This window comes from Dichotomopilus funicola, assembly GCF_033296635.1.
Source record: "Dichotomopilus funicola strain CBS 141.50 unplaced genomic scaffold C8A04scaffold_94, whole genome shotgun sequence".
Taxonomy (NCBI): domain Eukaryota; kingdom Fungi; phylum Ascomycota; class Sordariomycetes; order Sordariales; family Chaetomiaceae; genus Dichotomopilus; species Dichotomopilus funicola.
The window spans coordinates 23,957-37,348 of record NW_026944115.1 but is presented as its reverse complement, the minus strand read 5'-3'; the positions used below and the strand labels follow the sequence as shown (position 1 = coordinate 37,348).

The 13,392-nt window shown below is 55.2% G+C and overlaps 5 protein-coding genes across 5 annotated transcripts; all 5 read left to right on the top strand.

The window, feature by feature from the left end:
* Positions 1–1,572: 1,572 nt before the first annotated feature.
* On the top strand, positions 1,573–3,286 carry C8A04DRAFT_40381 (PLC-like phosphodiesterase; the record flags this gene model as incomplete). The annotated part of the gene is made up of 4 exons (XM_062784920.1): positions 1,573–1,800; positions 1,943–2,239; positions 2,307–2,788; positions 3,250–3,286. The coding sequence occupies 4 exons, from the start codon at positions 1,573–1,575 to the stop codon at positions 3,284–3,286; spliced, it is 1,044 nt and encodes a 347-aa protein (XP_062633228.1).
* A 1,232-nt stretch (positions 3,287–4,518) lies between these two features.
* C8A04DRAFT_32627 (uncharacterized protein) lies at positions 4,519–5,187 on the top strand (the record flags this gene model as incomplete). Its single annotated transcript, XM_062782158.1, has 1 exon — positions 4,519–5,187. The coding sequence occupies one exon, from the start codon at positions 4,519–4,521 to the stop codon at positions 5,185–5,187; it is 669 nt and encodes a 222-aa protein (XP_062633227.1).
* Positions 5,188–6,403: 1,216 nt separating this feature from the next.
* On the top strand, positions 6,404–7,913 carry C8A04DRAFT_15469 (putative lipase ROG1; the record flags this gene model as incomplete). Its single annotated transcript, XM_062778503.1, has 2 exons — positions 6,404–6,463; positions 6,555–7,913. 2 exons carry the CDS (start codon positions 6,404–6,406, stop codon positions 7,911–7,913), a joined length of 1,419 nt encoding a protein of 472 aa, XP_062633226.1.
* A 1,015-nt stretch (positions 7,914–8,928) lies between these two features.
* Positions 8,929–10,565, top strand: C8A04DRAFT_15471 (uncharacterized protein; the record flags this gene model as incomplete). The annotated part of the gene is made up of 2 exons (XM_062778505.1): positions 8,929–9,504; positions 9,591–10,565. Coding segments are annotated over 2 exons (1,551 nt in total), but the record flags the coding sequence as incomplete, so codon positions are not given.
* A 502-nt stretch (positions 10,566–11,067) lies between these two features.
* Positions 11,068–13,329, top strand: C8A04DRAFT_32624 (putative endonuclease III; the record flags this gene model as incomplete). The annotated part of the gene is made up of 2 exons (XM_062782157.1): positions 11,068–11,900; positions 11,997–13,329. 2 exons carry the CDS (start codon positions 11,068–11,070, stop codon positions 13,327–13,329), a joined length of 2,166 nt encoding a protein of 721 aa, XP_062633224.1.
* Between the last annotated feature and the right edge of the window lie 63 nt (positions 13,330–13,392).

Sequence of the window (13,392 nt, the reverse complement as noted above, 5' to 3'; positions counted from 1 at the left end):
TGTCTGGCCAAGGGTGAGATGGTGGAGGTCAGTGTGTACGTTCAGCCACCTCCATCCGGGTTGTGAGTTGTCTCTGAGTTCAAGGTGACTGTGTGAATCGAAAACGGGTGGATACTGCCCAGTCCCCGTACTGTGTGAACGAGGATCAGTGGATCAAGGAACGAGGCGAGCAGCCCCGGTGAGCGCAGGAATTAGCAGATCCCCCGTATTCTCCGAGTTATGATCATCAAGGGGCTGTTAAAGGGGGATGGCTATTACTCGTGGGTGAGTGGTCAGAGGTGGACCTCGCTTGTGCTAGGCTTAATGACGGCAACGATGGTAGGAGCAGGGCATGTTTCAACTTTCTGGTAACAAGCTGTGTGGATCAATACTGGGAAGAAGAGGACGGTAGTATAGCACGGTAGTGGCCATCGAGAACGGAAGGCCAGGGGACACAGCGTTCAGGGGAAGTTGAAGACGGCGCATGAAGAGATGAATTGCGTGTGTGGATGGTCATCAGGTCCCGGGGTCGTTGATTGGAGTGTATTTACAGGTATTGTGTTGTTGAAGACGGGTCCCACACGAGGCCACGGTACCAAGCAACGGGATCTGTCGTCGTCTGATCAGGCGAACCGTTTTCTCAGCGTATTCTCCGCATGGAAATGTGTAAGCCGGGCTCGAATACCGGACGATCCGGTTTCGATCCATACGTGTACATATACAGTTTCATATCGTTAACCACCACCACTAGCCCGGAACCAATTTCAGAGCTTGTCGCCCATTGCCACTCCTTTTTTATTTCAACGCTTCGTTACGAACAACCGGACGTATTCGCCACGTGAGATCGACAGGTGCAGTGCTGAAGCGAAGGCGGGGAAAACATCGAGGACTCTACCTTCGTATTAGCCTGAATGCGCCGACGGCCTTGGACCGACAAAGGGTTGGTTTTGTTTCTATATTTGTTTCTATATCTCTTTTGGCTAAGCGAGCGCCTCGGCCCGTCAACCGGTCGGGGAAAAGAGCGTGGGAGGAATGGAAAGCAAACACAGGCGCGGGGGTCGGGACAAGCGGAACTGAAGCAAAGGTGGCGTACGGTGGCTTGAGTGGCTTGCAGAAAGAGGGGAACTCCGCGGCCTTCTCGTTTTCGGGTTCCTTCGAGCAAACATGTTACACAAGTGCAGGAAACAGTACGATCGTAGCAGCTCTTGTCCACATGGGCCCGGCGCGCGGTGTTAGTGGATCCTAGACGCCGGGCTAACTCCGGCGCGCGGGGCGGGGCGGGTTTCAGAGACTCTCCGGGACCCGAGGCGCATCGGAGGAAAGAACGATCAAGTCACTCAGAATGACGCGGTCGGGCGGTGGTCTTGGGAATATCATATTTGGTGTCTCGTCCGCTTTGTTACGAGTCTCGTTTGTCCCTGGTGGATATCCGAACCTCCAGCAGCGCACAAATGCGAGCCGGAGTCGCATATCCCGGCATCTGTTTCACATAGCTCCCTCACCGTAAATTACAGCATATTAAACATATTCACCGACTCTCATAACGGTACCGAACCCAAAAAATAACGGCGAACTTACACCATCGTTCCCAACATGGTGTCGGAACAAACACCGCTCCTCCCGCCAGGTCCGTCCTCCGCTGCCGGGTCAGCGCCCGGCTCGGACCCGGCCGGACTACCCCTAAACATCGGGCACCGCGGATACAAGGCCGTGTTCCCCGAGAACTCGATGGCCGCGTTCGAGGGCGCTCTGGCCGCAGGTGCGCATGCGCTCGAGACGGATTTACATCTGTCGCGCGACGGCGTGGTGGTGTTGTCGCATGTAAGTCGGACTTGCTTACTTACCCCTTTTGTTTTGTTTGGCTTACTTTTTATAAGCCGTTCAAAAATAAATGAAATAAAATACAACCTAAAATCCACTACACACTAACTAGCACAAATATGTAACACTAACACCTTTCCAGGACCCGAGCCTCAAACGCTGTTTCGGCGTCGACACCAAGATCGCCGACTGCGACTGGTCCTACCTCTCCACTCTCCAATCCGTGCGCGAGCCGCGCCAGCCCATGCCCCGTCTGCTCGACCTGCTCACATGGCTGGCCCGGCCCGAGGCCGATCCGTCGGTGTGGGTGCTGCTGGATATCAAGACCGACGACGACGCGGAGCTATTGCTGCCAGCGATTGCGCGGACAATTGCTTCGGTGCCGTTGCCGGGGGGTGTTAAGGGGTGGAAGGAGAGGGTTGTTGCTGGGTGTTGGAATGTATGCTTTTCCCCTCCCTTTCTTTACCCCTTTTTGTCCCCTAGAGCAGAACTGATAAATCGACCAGGAAAACTACATCAACCACGCCCGCCTGCACCTCCCCGACCACCCGCTCGTCCTCATCTCTTTCTCCCTGCTCTACGCCCACCGTCTCCTCTCCAACGCCGACCACCCAGACGTGCACTTCAACCTATCCCAGTCTTCCCTCGTCGGGCCCCTGGGCGCCGCATTCCGCCGGGCTGTGCGGGCCCAGGGGCGCCGGCTGTATGTATGGACGGTGAATGAGCCGGAGTGGATGGAGTGGGCGGTGCGCAAGGAGGTGGATGGGGTGATCACGGATGAAGTGGCTAGGTTGAAGGGGGTGTTGGGTGGGTTTGAGGGTGGTGAGGGTGATGGGAAAGGATACATGACGAGGAGGAGGCGTGGCATTGGGGCGTGGCCGCGTAGGGTGAAGTTGTATGCGAATGCATTCCTTTGGCAGGCTATTGGGTTTTTGCTTACGGTGCTTATGTGGCGCCGGTTTAGCGAGAGGGGGAAGCAGAAAGGGGGGTTCCGGAAAGTGAGGCATGCTCCGGGGGCAGCGTAGGGATTCTAGGGTATGGTGTGAGGTTTGGGGTTTGGGAGAAGTTCGGTCCAGGCGTTGGGTAATCATATTGTATTTTCTTTGGCTTTATTGTTACGAGAATATCACGATTCAGATGGATAGCTCAGAGTATATTTTAGACACTACGGTCTATGAGCTCACTATAGGCAACTCGACGCTAATTATGCCCAGGCTTTAGGCCTCACGCTTTGGTGGGGAAGGGGTTTTGTTTCCTCTTGTAGTTTCCGTTGTACATCCTTCGTTCAGACAGGGCTCTTTGATTTGTCACTTTTGACCCCAACCCGAGTTACTGATCTGATGGCGAATCCAGTGAAGTCTCTCAAGGTTGAGGAGCTCGCGTTTACGGTTCTTCGAATCCATACGGTTGCGATTCTCATAAGGAAAGTGATGGCGCCAGTCGTCCGAGAGCATACGCCGTGGCACTTTCGGGCACTCCACGATGATACGAAGCAGGTGAGTCAGAAGGGGATAAGAGTCCTCGCCATCCTGGTGTTTTTTCCCCCATATTGCACCAGATAGCTGCTATATATCCACAGCCGTGCCCTAATTCCGACGAAAGTTACCGCCCACACTAGATCAACTCCGTCTTTCCAGCACTGATATTAGGCAGCCTCTCGCACCAGGTTCTTCATCTGGAAAATGGCTCGCGGGCTGACATTGGCCGTTTCGGTGCCTACAATCAAGAAATTGGACACGTCGCTTACCATTCCGGTTCTAGTGTCCCTCATCGTAAGATGCGGGAAGGTAAGGTACGGGTAATCCTTCACTTTGGCGCACCAGAGCCTTATTTCCCGGCGTTCAGAGTCGTAATATGAAACCTTGTCAAAAATGTCCTTCAGCAGGTCCTCCGTATCCTGTTTCGAACCATGCCTGGCTGCTTCCCACAACTCTGTGGGAGGGGACTCCCAAAGAGGCTCGTTAATATCATTCATATTTGTGCGAAACGAGACGACGTAGCGATGCGAGTGTGGAGCGTATATCCAAGACGATACTCTGTATGAGGAGAGAGAGACAGTACACACTGCACGTTTCGAGATGTTATATACAGGAGGATATTAGCCATCCTTGGGGTGACTGGAACCCATGACATGGCGGTACATTCTTCCACGTGCCCCTAGACGAACTAACGGCCGGGCCACTGTCGTTCATTTGAATATAACACGCGTGACGAATCCCGAAGGATACTGGGTCCTTCCACGAAGCCGGTATCTTTGTCTTCCTTGCGTCGCCCCGCTTGTTCCCTTTATCATTTGCCGTCGTAGAACCTGCGTCACGTGTATAAAGTGAAGAAGGAGATATAACTACACATCACCCGTGTTTGTCTTTTCAGGAACGAACTCAGGCATCACGAGCACCACGCTGAATACACGTGGGTTAGCGTCTTGTATTCCAGGTCATAGGAGTACTTGTATCCTTTGCTCACCTTCACGTATGACCATCATATGACTCTCAAGGGAAGTATCAGAACCTTTTCCGCGTGGGACATTGCCAGGATGATACCGCCATACGGGCTTGACCATTTGCGGGAAAAGCAACACGGACATGGATGCGGGTTAGGGAATTGAAAAACGAAACCACAGGTATAAATATACCTTACCTGGGCTCGTCCAACTCTCCGGTCAGCAACACGCACCATTTATTGAACTAAAGAACTCTATATTTGCCCTCTACGCACATGGCTGACACCCTCCTACACCCGCTTGGGGTTGTCCCCATTCATGGTGAAGCGAACAAGTGGAAATTTATCTTGGGCGTCCTCAAGCAGGAAACAGAAGATTTCCGCTACAAAATTGGCACCCTACGGCTGTGGCTGTACTTTCTCAAAGGCATATTCCACGGCTCCGGTTGGGCTGTATCCCCCCACCGGTCATCCACCTGTCAGGACTACGGAGCTGCTGGCCTGGAGGGTCTCGGCATCGCCGTTGAGGCCTACGACAGCACAATCAACCGCTTCCGTATCGTACTAATGGTAGCCGTTGCCGAGCCCACCCTCTGGGGTGACGCGATCGACAGGCTGCAGGAGCCTTCAATCGCGATGGCAGCCGAATACTGCACCCGGTATCAACAGGAGAGTATTTGGGTCATGACCTGCGGCCGGGAGACAGCAAAGCTGTGGGTGTACCAGAACTACCTGGGCCTTTGGATCGAGATATCCAATATTGAAGGGACTATGCTACCGAAGGGGAACGAATGGCTGCACATCGAGAGGAATTTTTCCACTCTCACGAACGCGCTCCACTATGTCAAGAGGAACCCGTTGCCGGATGGGCGGATGCTTGAGGATCAGGTCCGGGTGAACCGCGATAGGGACGAGGCGGAGAGGAGGGAACGAGGAGGCCGTTAGACACCCGTTAAAGGCCTCCATTATTGGATATACTATTTCGATTTGGCTTAACACGGGGTTGTCAGCGCAGCACATTTCCTTCCACAGGGCGTGTTTAGGTTGCGGGAAGGTAGTATGGAGTTCTGGAAGAATAGAACAGGTTCATCAAATATAGGGATAAAAAGCGTTAGCTCTCATATGGTTCATCTAACTGTTTCTTTTCTGAATCAGCATTATATCATTACATTCTCGTTCGTAAATCTGAAGAAAGCAGGGTGAACGACGACAAAAAGGATTGACAGTTATGAACATGTAAAAGCCGGCCGGGGTATTCATTTAGAAGATGTGGACTTGGGATTATGAGCGTTGAAATGGGAGTGGAGCGTGGGTTGTCACTCCCAATATCAAGCGAATAACTTGGTGGGTGAGTTGCGCCCAAGTCTCCTGCATAGATCATCTGCCCGCGGGCGAGGCTTAATCTTGCGATAACTTTATCTCGTCCGGCGTTGACCGGCTTATGTTGGAATGATGTTGATGAGTGGCCACTATTCGACTACTTTTGCTTGTTTGGGACGAAATGGAGGTTATGCTGGTTGTCACGGTTCAAGAGCTGCTGTGATTGCCTCGGGAATAAATCAAATTAGGAAGTGAACATTATTGTGGGCTTGATTTTTGTTATCCTGAAATTAAAATACATTGGTGTGCGAAACATTCGTAAAATTTGTCAAGTGAGAAGAAATATGTTCGCCCCATTTCCCAGACTCAAGACAAAGCCGCGAAGATGATCAAAGCATTCGAGGGAAAATTTGGTACTTTTGCTGTTGGAACTTTAGTGTTTGAGGTAGGCGCGAGCGGGCCTCAGTCGGCGACATTCCGTTCCGTCGTGGGATTCCGAAGCGGTGCGGGGCAATTCCAGCGCCGGCCGGCGCCAAGACATTCTCAACAACCCACCAAAGTTCCGACCGAAGCCTTATCTCCGGGCCACAAACGCTGACGTACGCTGCCAAGCAGGTGCGAAGCTCACCCGAGGTGACGAGAGCAATTATGCACCCCCTTTTAGCAAGTCTCAGCCGCTGTGGGTGTCGGAGATCGGGAAGTGCGGCAGTCCGTAGACATCATCGTCGGAGCATTATATACGCAATTACAGCCCCCTTTTCACTTTCTCCTCTTCCAACATGAAACTCTTCTGGCGCATTTTCCTATTTTCAATATCCCACGATACTTTTAATCCTTGATAATGGCGGAATACTCAGGAGGTAGTCTCAAGGCTGACCACCTCTGTGTGCTAGTCCATGGCGTACGTTTTTCCTTTTCCCGCGAAACCCAAGCACGAATAAATTACAATAAATCTAGGCTCGCAACCGGACTCGCTAACGTATCTCCCGCAGCTATGGGGTAATCCCGAGCACATGGCCTCAGTGGCCAAAGCCCTCCGGGCGCAGTACCCGCCCGAGCATGTGTACATCCTCGTGGCAAAACGAAACAGTGGCTCCTTCACCTACGACGGCATCGAACTCGGCGGCGAGCGTGTGTGCGTAGAGATCGAGGAGGAACTCGAAGCGATCAAGAACCGCGGCGGCCACATCGCCAAGCTCAGCATCGTGGGCTACTCCCTTGGTGGGCTCGTGGCACGCTACGCCATCGGCCTGCTCTCCGCGCGCGGCGTACTCGACCAGCTCGAATGCCTCAACTTCACAGCCTTCGCGAGCCCCTTCCTCGGCGTACGCACCCCACTGCGCGGCTTGCCAAACCAGCTGTGGAACGTCATGGGCGCCCGCACACTGTGTATGTCAGGCCGCCAGCTCTTCGGCATCGACCGCTTCCGCGACACCGGCAAACCACTGCTCGCCGTCCTCGCCGACCCCAACTCCATCTTCATGTCCGGGCTCGCCCGCTTCCGCCGCCGCACCCTCTACACCAACATCACCAACGACCGCAGCGCCGTCCACTACACCACCGCCATCTCCAAAACCGACCCCTACACCGACCTCGCCAACGTCACCGTCCGCTATCTCCCCGGGTACGACGACGTCATCCTCGATCCCACCAACCCAGTCTCTCCGGGCGCACCACCACCACCATCACCGAGCAAATCCAGCAGCAGCAACCCCCAAACAACCACAAAAGCCCGACAAGCCCTCCTCACAGCCGACGCTGAGCGACTCGCGAAACGCGCAGCTTTCTTCGTCGGCCTCGCGCTCTTCCTCCCGCTTGGCGTCGTCGCCTTCCTCGTCAACAGCGCGATCCAAACCGTCCGCTCCTCCCGACGTGTGGCCCGCCACGAGCGCGGGTTGGAAGGTATCCAGGCCGACGCGCTGCGAGAGCTGCGCGTGAACTTGTGGATCCGCGAGGTGCGCGGGGCCGTGGAGGAGAGGTATGAGGAGCTGAGCGGGGCGCAGCCACAGGCGTATCTCGGGACTGCTGAGAATGATAGCGGTAGTGAGGGGAGTGAGAGCGACGAGAACGACGATGGAGTGGACAGTGCTAGCGGGCGTGGGATCCTCGCGCTGGAGCGGAAACGGTCACGCACGTTAGAAGGGCAGGGCGGGTTCCCCACGCTGGCGTTGGCGCCGTATCAGTTTGCCGCTGTTGATGCGCTGGATCAGCTTGGTTGGCGCAAGTACCCAGTATGGATTCACAAGGTCCGGCACAGTCATGCTGCTATCATTGTCCGGACGGAGAAGGAGAGCTTTTCGGAGGGAAAGGTGGTGCTCCGGCATTGGGTGACGGATGAGTTTCTGGCTTGATGCTGCGGCGCTGTTTTGCTGTGTATTCTTTTGTGTGGTTGGGTTGGTGTTGCATATACGGTACGGTACTTACGGTACCGAGGCGTCTTGGGCGGGAAGAGGTGGCTTGAATCTGGGAAACAAACAAGCTCGGCGGAAAGCGAGTTGGAAGGTGCAATCTTTGTTTTTACCATGTATTAAACGGGTTAGCGGAAGTCTTTTGAGCAGCGTCGGCTTCACTGCCATACATACCATATAGAACAGCGGAGTCAAATTACTAAACGGGATCGTCCATCTGGAATCTGCTCCTCGAATTGTCGACTGTAACCAAAAGACATCACATCACGCCTCAGCCTCACAGCTTCGCAGCCTCACAGCTTCGCAGCCTCACGTTGTTACCAAGAGAGGTATACCGAATGGCAACCAACCGGCCCTTTCCTCGTCTGAACCGACACCCTGTTCATCACGTGCATTTCACCGCATGTTCTGCCTTGGAATTTGGTACCTTCCTACCCTCCCAGGCAACCTCATCTTGAGAAACCAACAAGGTTCCCTCCCGCATTCACTGACTTCTCTCACCAACTTCCCACGTTTGCTGACAACCAATAATGCACCAGCTCCTGAGGCACTCCGATGGCGTCTTCAACCGCCGATAACGATGTGGAAGACTCGGATTATCTCCGTGCCCAACTTTTCCCCCATTGTGGGATTTGCGCTGATAGAATTCGGAAATCCGACAGAGCGAGAGTGAGAGCACGTAAGTAGCATGACCTGAAGCCCTAAGGTAGTCGATGAAATACCACCCTAGTCGTGTGATTGAGGGAAAGAAACAAAACGGAACACAAACAAACCCGGGAAAGACAAGGGCGATCGGGGGAGCTGATGACCTCTTCTCTATTTAGTTACTGGCAACGTCGATTCAACGTCCTACCGTCGCTGCAGCCCGGTATTTCGCTTCCCGGCCACGAGGGGCCACCACGGCTATAGACTGTGCTGTGGTTCTTCTCCTCCTATGTGCGAGCGGTGCATGTCTTAGCCCGAAGCCGTAGTCGTGCACGCCGACTGCCTCACGATCTTCCGGCACGAGTGCAGGGTGCAGGGGATTTTAGACGCGATGGGCCGGCTTTGGACCGCGGTCGCGTGGGCAACCCCATGGCAAGGCGCAGCCCCCGTACATCATTTCTCGCCCCCCAATCTCACGATCGATGGGCTCCTGGTTGCGGCGATCCGGTCGGCTGGGTTTCCGGCGCTTAGCGCGTTGCCGTTGGAACTTTTGGAGATGATTCATTACCATTCGAGACACGCGGCGTTGTGGAGGTGCCTTGCCGTGCTGCGGTTGGTGGCGCACATCGCGGCCACCGAGCCAGAACCACTGCGCTTGATCCCGCTCAAGAGTACCTCTGCTTGGGCCCGCGGGCAAGAGCCTGTGTGGGTTGCTGCGGGAGTGACTGCCCCAGGGGTTTTGCGGTTCACTCTCGATCTGAACGGCATCAGTAGCCTAGAGCGCCTCGAGAGCTGGCCAGAGGACGCTGGCAAGCAAAGTACTCAGTCGACTTTTATTGTCGAGCGTGAACACAGCATGTTAGAATCCCTGGCGATGGTACTTTATAAGGTGCGGTATTTCTCTTAATCCACTCCGTTGCTTACACTTCTGACCCCCTTAAAACCCTCGCGCCACCCGCAACTAATCATCTCTAGGACGGACGGTTGCGCTTCAAGAGGAGCGATGCGCGGTCACCGAAAATCCCAGTGTGGAACACGCCAACGCCTCCAAATGAGATTGAAATGGGCGTGGGGTACCCGGATACACATTTCTTCTACGCTACCAGCCTAGATAAGATTCGAGGCATCACCTTCTTCTTCACCTATGCCGCTTTCTGTGGTGTGCATATCCATCACGACCAACATCCATCATCCGGCGCATGGGCGACGTTCAACCGCGTTTTTGCCCCGCAGCGGCCCCGACAGACGGTGACCTGGATATACTTGCCCCTACCCGAAGACGATCGGGTCGTCGGTCTTGGTTTGCGAAAGGAACGTCGTCGATGCAACCACAGCATACTCGTCCGGACGGAACGCAGCGGTAGCTTCGTTATCGGATTTGTACACAAGCTGCAAACTTTTGATTACTGTCTGGCCGCATCCGCCCCCATCACTCTGTTCCAAGGGGATGAGAAACGGCCATGGGCTAGACCCATGTTCAGCGCGTACTCTAAGAATGCGCGTATGCTCCAAGGTAATGACGAGGAAGATTTCCCCAAGAGCTTCGCCTCAGCCTCTGCCTCACCCAGAATCGGCCCCACCACCGGCAACCCGAGAATACCGAGTTACTTCTCATGGGCACCGCTGGAGGGTGTTCGATCAGCGCAAGTCTTCCAACATCCGGACACCGGACGTTGCCGGGGTATCATCTTCCGCTACCGAAGCGGCGGCGCGCGCGCTGTCGGGGAGTGCCGGGTGGGCGTTGATCCGGCCCAGCTCACGACTGAACCAGCGATGCTGTACTTCCGAACCGAAGTGTTCCGCCCGAACTCTCCCTTGGTGTTTTTAAAACGATTGTGGATCAAATTTGGGCAGGCTGAGGCGCCGATGGATGACTGGGAACGAGTCCCAATGCGTGGGCGGATTAACTTCTGGTTTACGCCTGAATCCTTGGCGTTCACGGTGGAGTGAGTATGTCGTCGGTAAGGTCCTTGGGTGTGAGGGTATGTAGATAATCTGACGATACCGCATTATGGCGGCAGACTCGACGAAGAGGAGCCCTGTGAGGTACTGTAATCTGAGACCTTGAAGAAATTGAACGTGTCAAAAATGCGGCCATATGTGGCCATTCGCCTAGCTTTGGTTATTACAATGGTTAACTGAAAATGTTGCTGGGAAAGACTAAACAGAAGAATCGGATCATGCTGCCATCAAACGGGAAGGTCTTACACAGTACATTACTGTGGTCAGGTGGTGTAAGTGGCCCCTGATAGCACCAACCAATCACGTCGCTTACAAGCTCCTATACCCCTGTCCCGACCCAGGAGCTTGGCTCACTTCGGCACCTTGAATCCTTCCATCAGGGGCGCCAATTCCGGCGAAGCAATTCCTTATTTCAACTCTCAAAAAAGATCGGAGAGAACCCAAGCTCCGCGACGACTACTCCCCCTCTCACCCCGCGTCCCCCCCAACCATGAGGCCCACGCGTGCCGCCCGTGAGACCTCACGGTACTTTGACGCCACGTCCTCGCCCTCGCTGCCGCGCCGTTCGACGCGCTCCACACGCGCCAATCTCGCACGGTTCGCGTACAACGGGACAAACGGAGCAAATGGCCGCGATGATACCTCCGACCACGAAGAAGGCAGCCCCGAGGTGAAGCTGGGCTCGGATATCGAGGACGCCGTTCAGCCTGCCACCGCCACACGCAAGCGGAAGCGTCCCGGGCCGATCGCTGCTGCTACGACTGCCGCTTTGCCACGACCGACCCCAAGACGGAACTCGCCCCGGTTTGTAAAACCGGAGGTCAAGTTGGAAGAGATCAAATCCGAAGACGAGGCGGAAGAAAAGAAGGACATCAAACCCGAAGACCGGGACTCCGATGCGGCACCGGCCCCCCGAGCCCGCGGCCGAGTCCGCAAACCCGCCCGTCGCGTAACCGACGCCGCGACAGGCACCGTCAAAACCGAGCCGCCCTCCGACTGGGAAGAGATCTACGGGCTGGTCAAGCAGATGCGTCTCACGGGCCCCGCAGCCAACGCCGCGGTGGACACGATGGGGTGTGAGCGGCTGGCGCGGCCCGACGCGAGCGCCCGCGACCGACGGTTTCACACGCTTGTCGCGCTGATGCTGTCAAGCCAGACGAAGGATACGGTCAATGCCGAGGCTATGGCGCGGTTGCAGACAGAGCTGCCGCCGTACGAGCCGGGGAAGCCGGCGGGGTTGAATCTGGAGAATATGTTGGCTGTTGAACCGGCCGTGTTGAATGAGTTGATTGGGAAGGTGGGGTTTCATAATAATAAGACGAAGTGCGTACCCTCTACCCTCTTTTCATCCCAATCTATTCTTGTCCTTTTGTCTGGAGTTTTGGGTTCAGCCGTGGCTAATACAACCCCATCGCATAGATACCTCAAACAAACAGCCCTCCTCCTCCAATCCCAATTCGACTCCGACATCCCCCCCACCATCGAAGGCCTGACCTCTCTCCCCGGCGTTGGCCCCAAGATGGCCCACCTCTGCATGTCGGCCACCCACGGCTGGAACACCACGCTCGGTATCGGCGTCGACGTCCACGTACACCGCATCACGAATCTTTGGGGATGGAACGGCGCCAATCCCTCGCGCAACCCGGAGGAAACACGCCATGCCCTCGAATCGTGGCTGCCGCGCGATAAGTGGAAGGAGATCAACTGGTTGCTTGTCGGGCTGGGCCAGACGGTGTGTTTGCCCATAGGTAGGAAATGTGGGGATTGTGAAGTGGGATTGAAGGGATTGTGCAAGAGTGCTGAGAGGGGGAAGGTTTTGGCGGGGCGGAAGAAGAGGGAGGAAAGGGGGGTTGTGAAGAAGGAAGAGGTTGTGGACGTCGAGGAGGTGGTTTGGGAAAATGGAGTCAAAGGGGAGGAGGAAGAGGAGGATATCAAGGTACTGAAGAAGGAAGAGGAGGATGTGGAAATGGAACTGGAAGGACCTGCCCCGGAACCTATCCCACCACCTCCTGCGTCCGAAAACCCTAGGATCAAAGAGGAGCCGATCGATGTCGACATGGCCGACGCAGAAGAACCCAGCTCGCACCCAGCACCACCCGTCAAATCGGAGCCCGGGCCTACGGTGCTCAAGCAAGAGCCAACTCCAGTGAAATCGGAAGAGGACGACATCCAAATGCAACTGGCCCAGACAATGGCAGAACGCGCGGGGAGTGCAGATCAGCCTATCCCCAGTATTGAGAAGGATATAGCCGTCAAGAAAGAGGAGGAGGAGGAACGCAAGCTACCCCGGTCTCGCCCTACGAGAAGCGCGCCTCTAGAAATAAAAGAGGAAGCGGAAACGGGGCAGCAGGTAAAGAGGGAGAGCGGTGGAGAGGAGTCATCAGAACCAGCCGTCGCTACGGTCGTGAAACAAGAACCTCGGCCGGCTAGAACCACTCGCCGGAGAGTGCAAGTGAAAAGGGAAGAGAACGAGGCATCGGCCCAAAGAGGTCGTCATCGGAACGAAACTACTGTCACCGAGGCGAGCCCCGCTGTCAAATTGGAGTCAGAAACAAGGGAAACAAACGGAGTCCACCCTCCTGTCAAGACTGAGAATTCGATACCCCCCAAAGAGGAGGCAGAAGCAGTGAAGCAAGAGACAGGCGTTACGGTATCGGCAGGTCAGGGTGTCAAAAGGGAGGAAGAGATGGAGATTGGAATACGGCGCGTTGTCAAGGCGAAGAGTCCGAGTGTGAAACTGGAACGAAACTGAAGTAATGCTGGCAGGGCCAGTCGGGCCAGGGAACAGGACGGCATCCAGATTAGATGACTGGAA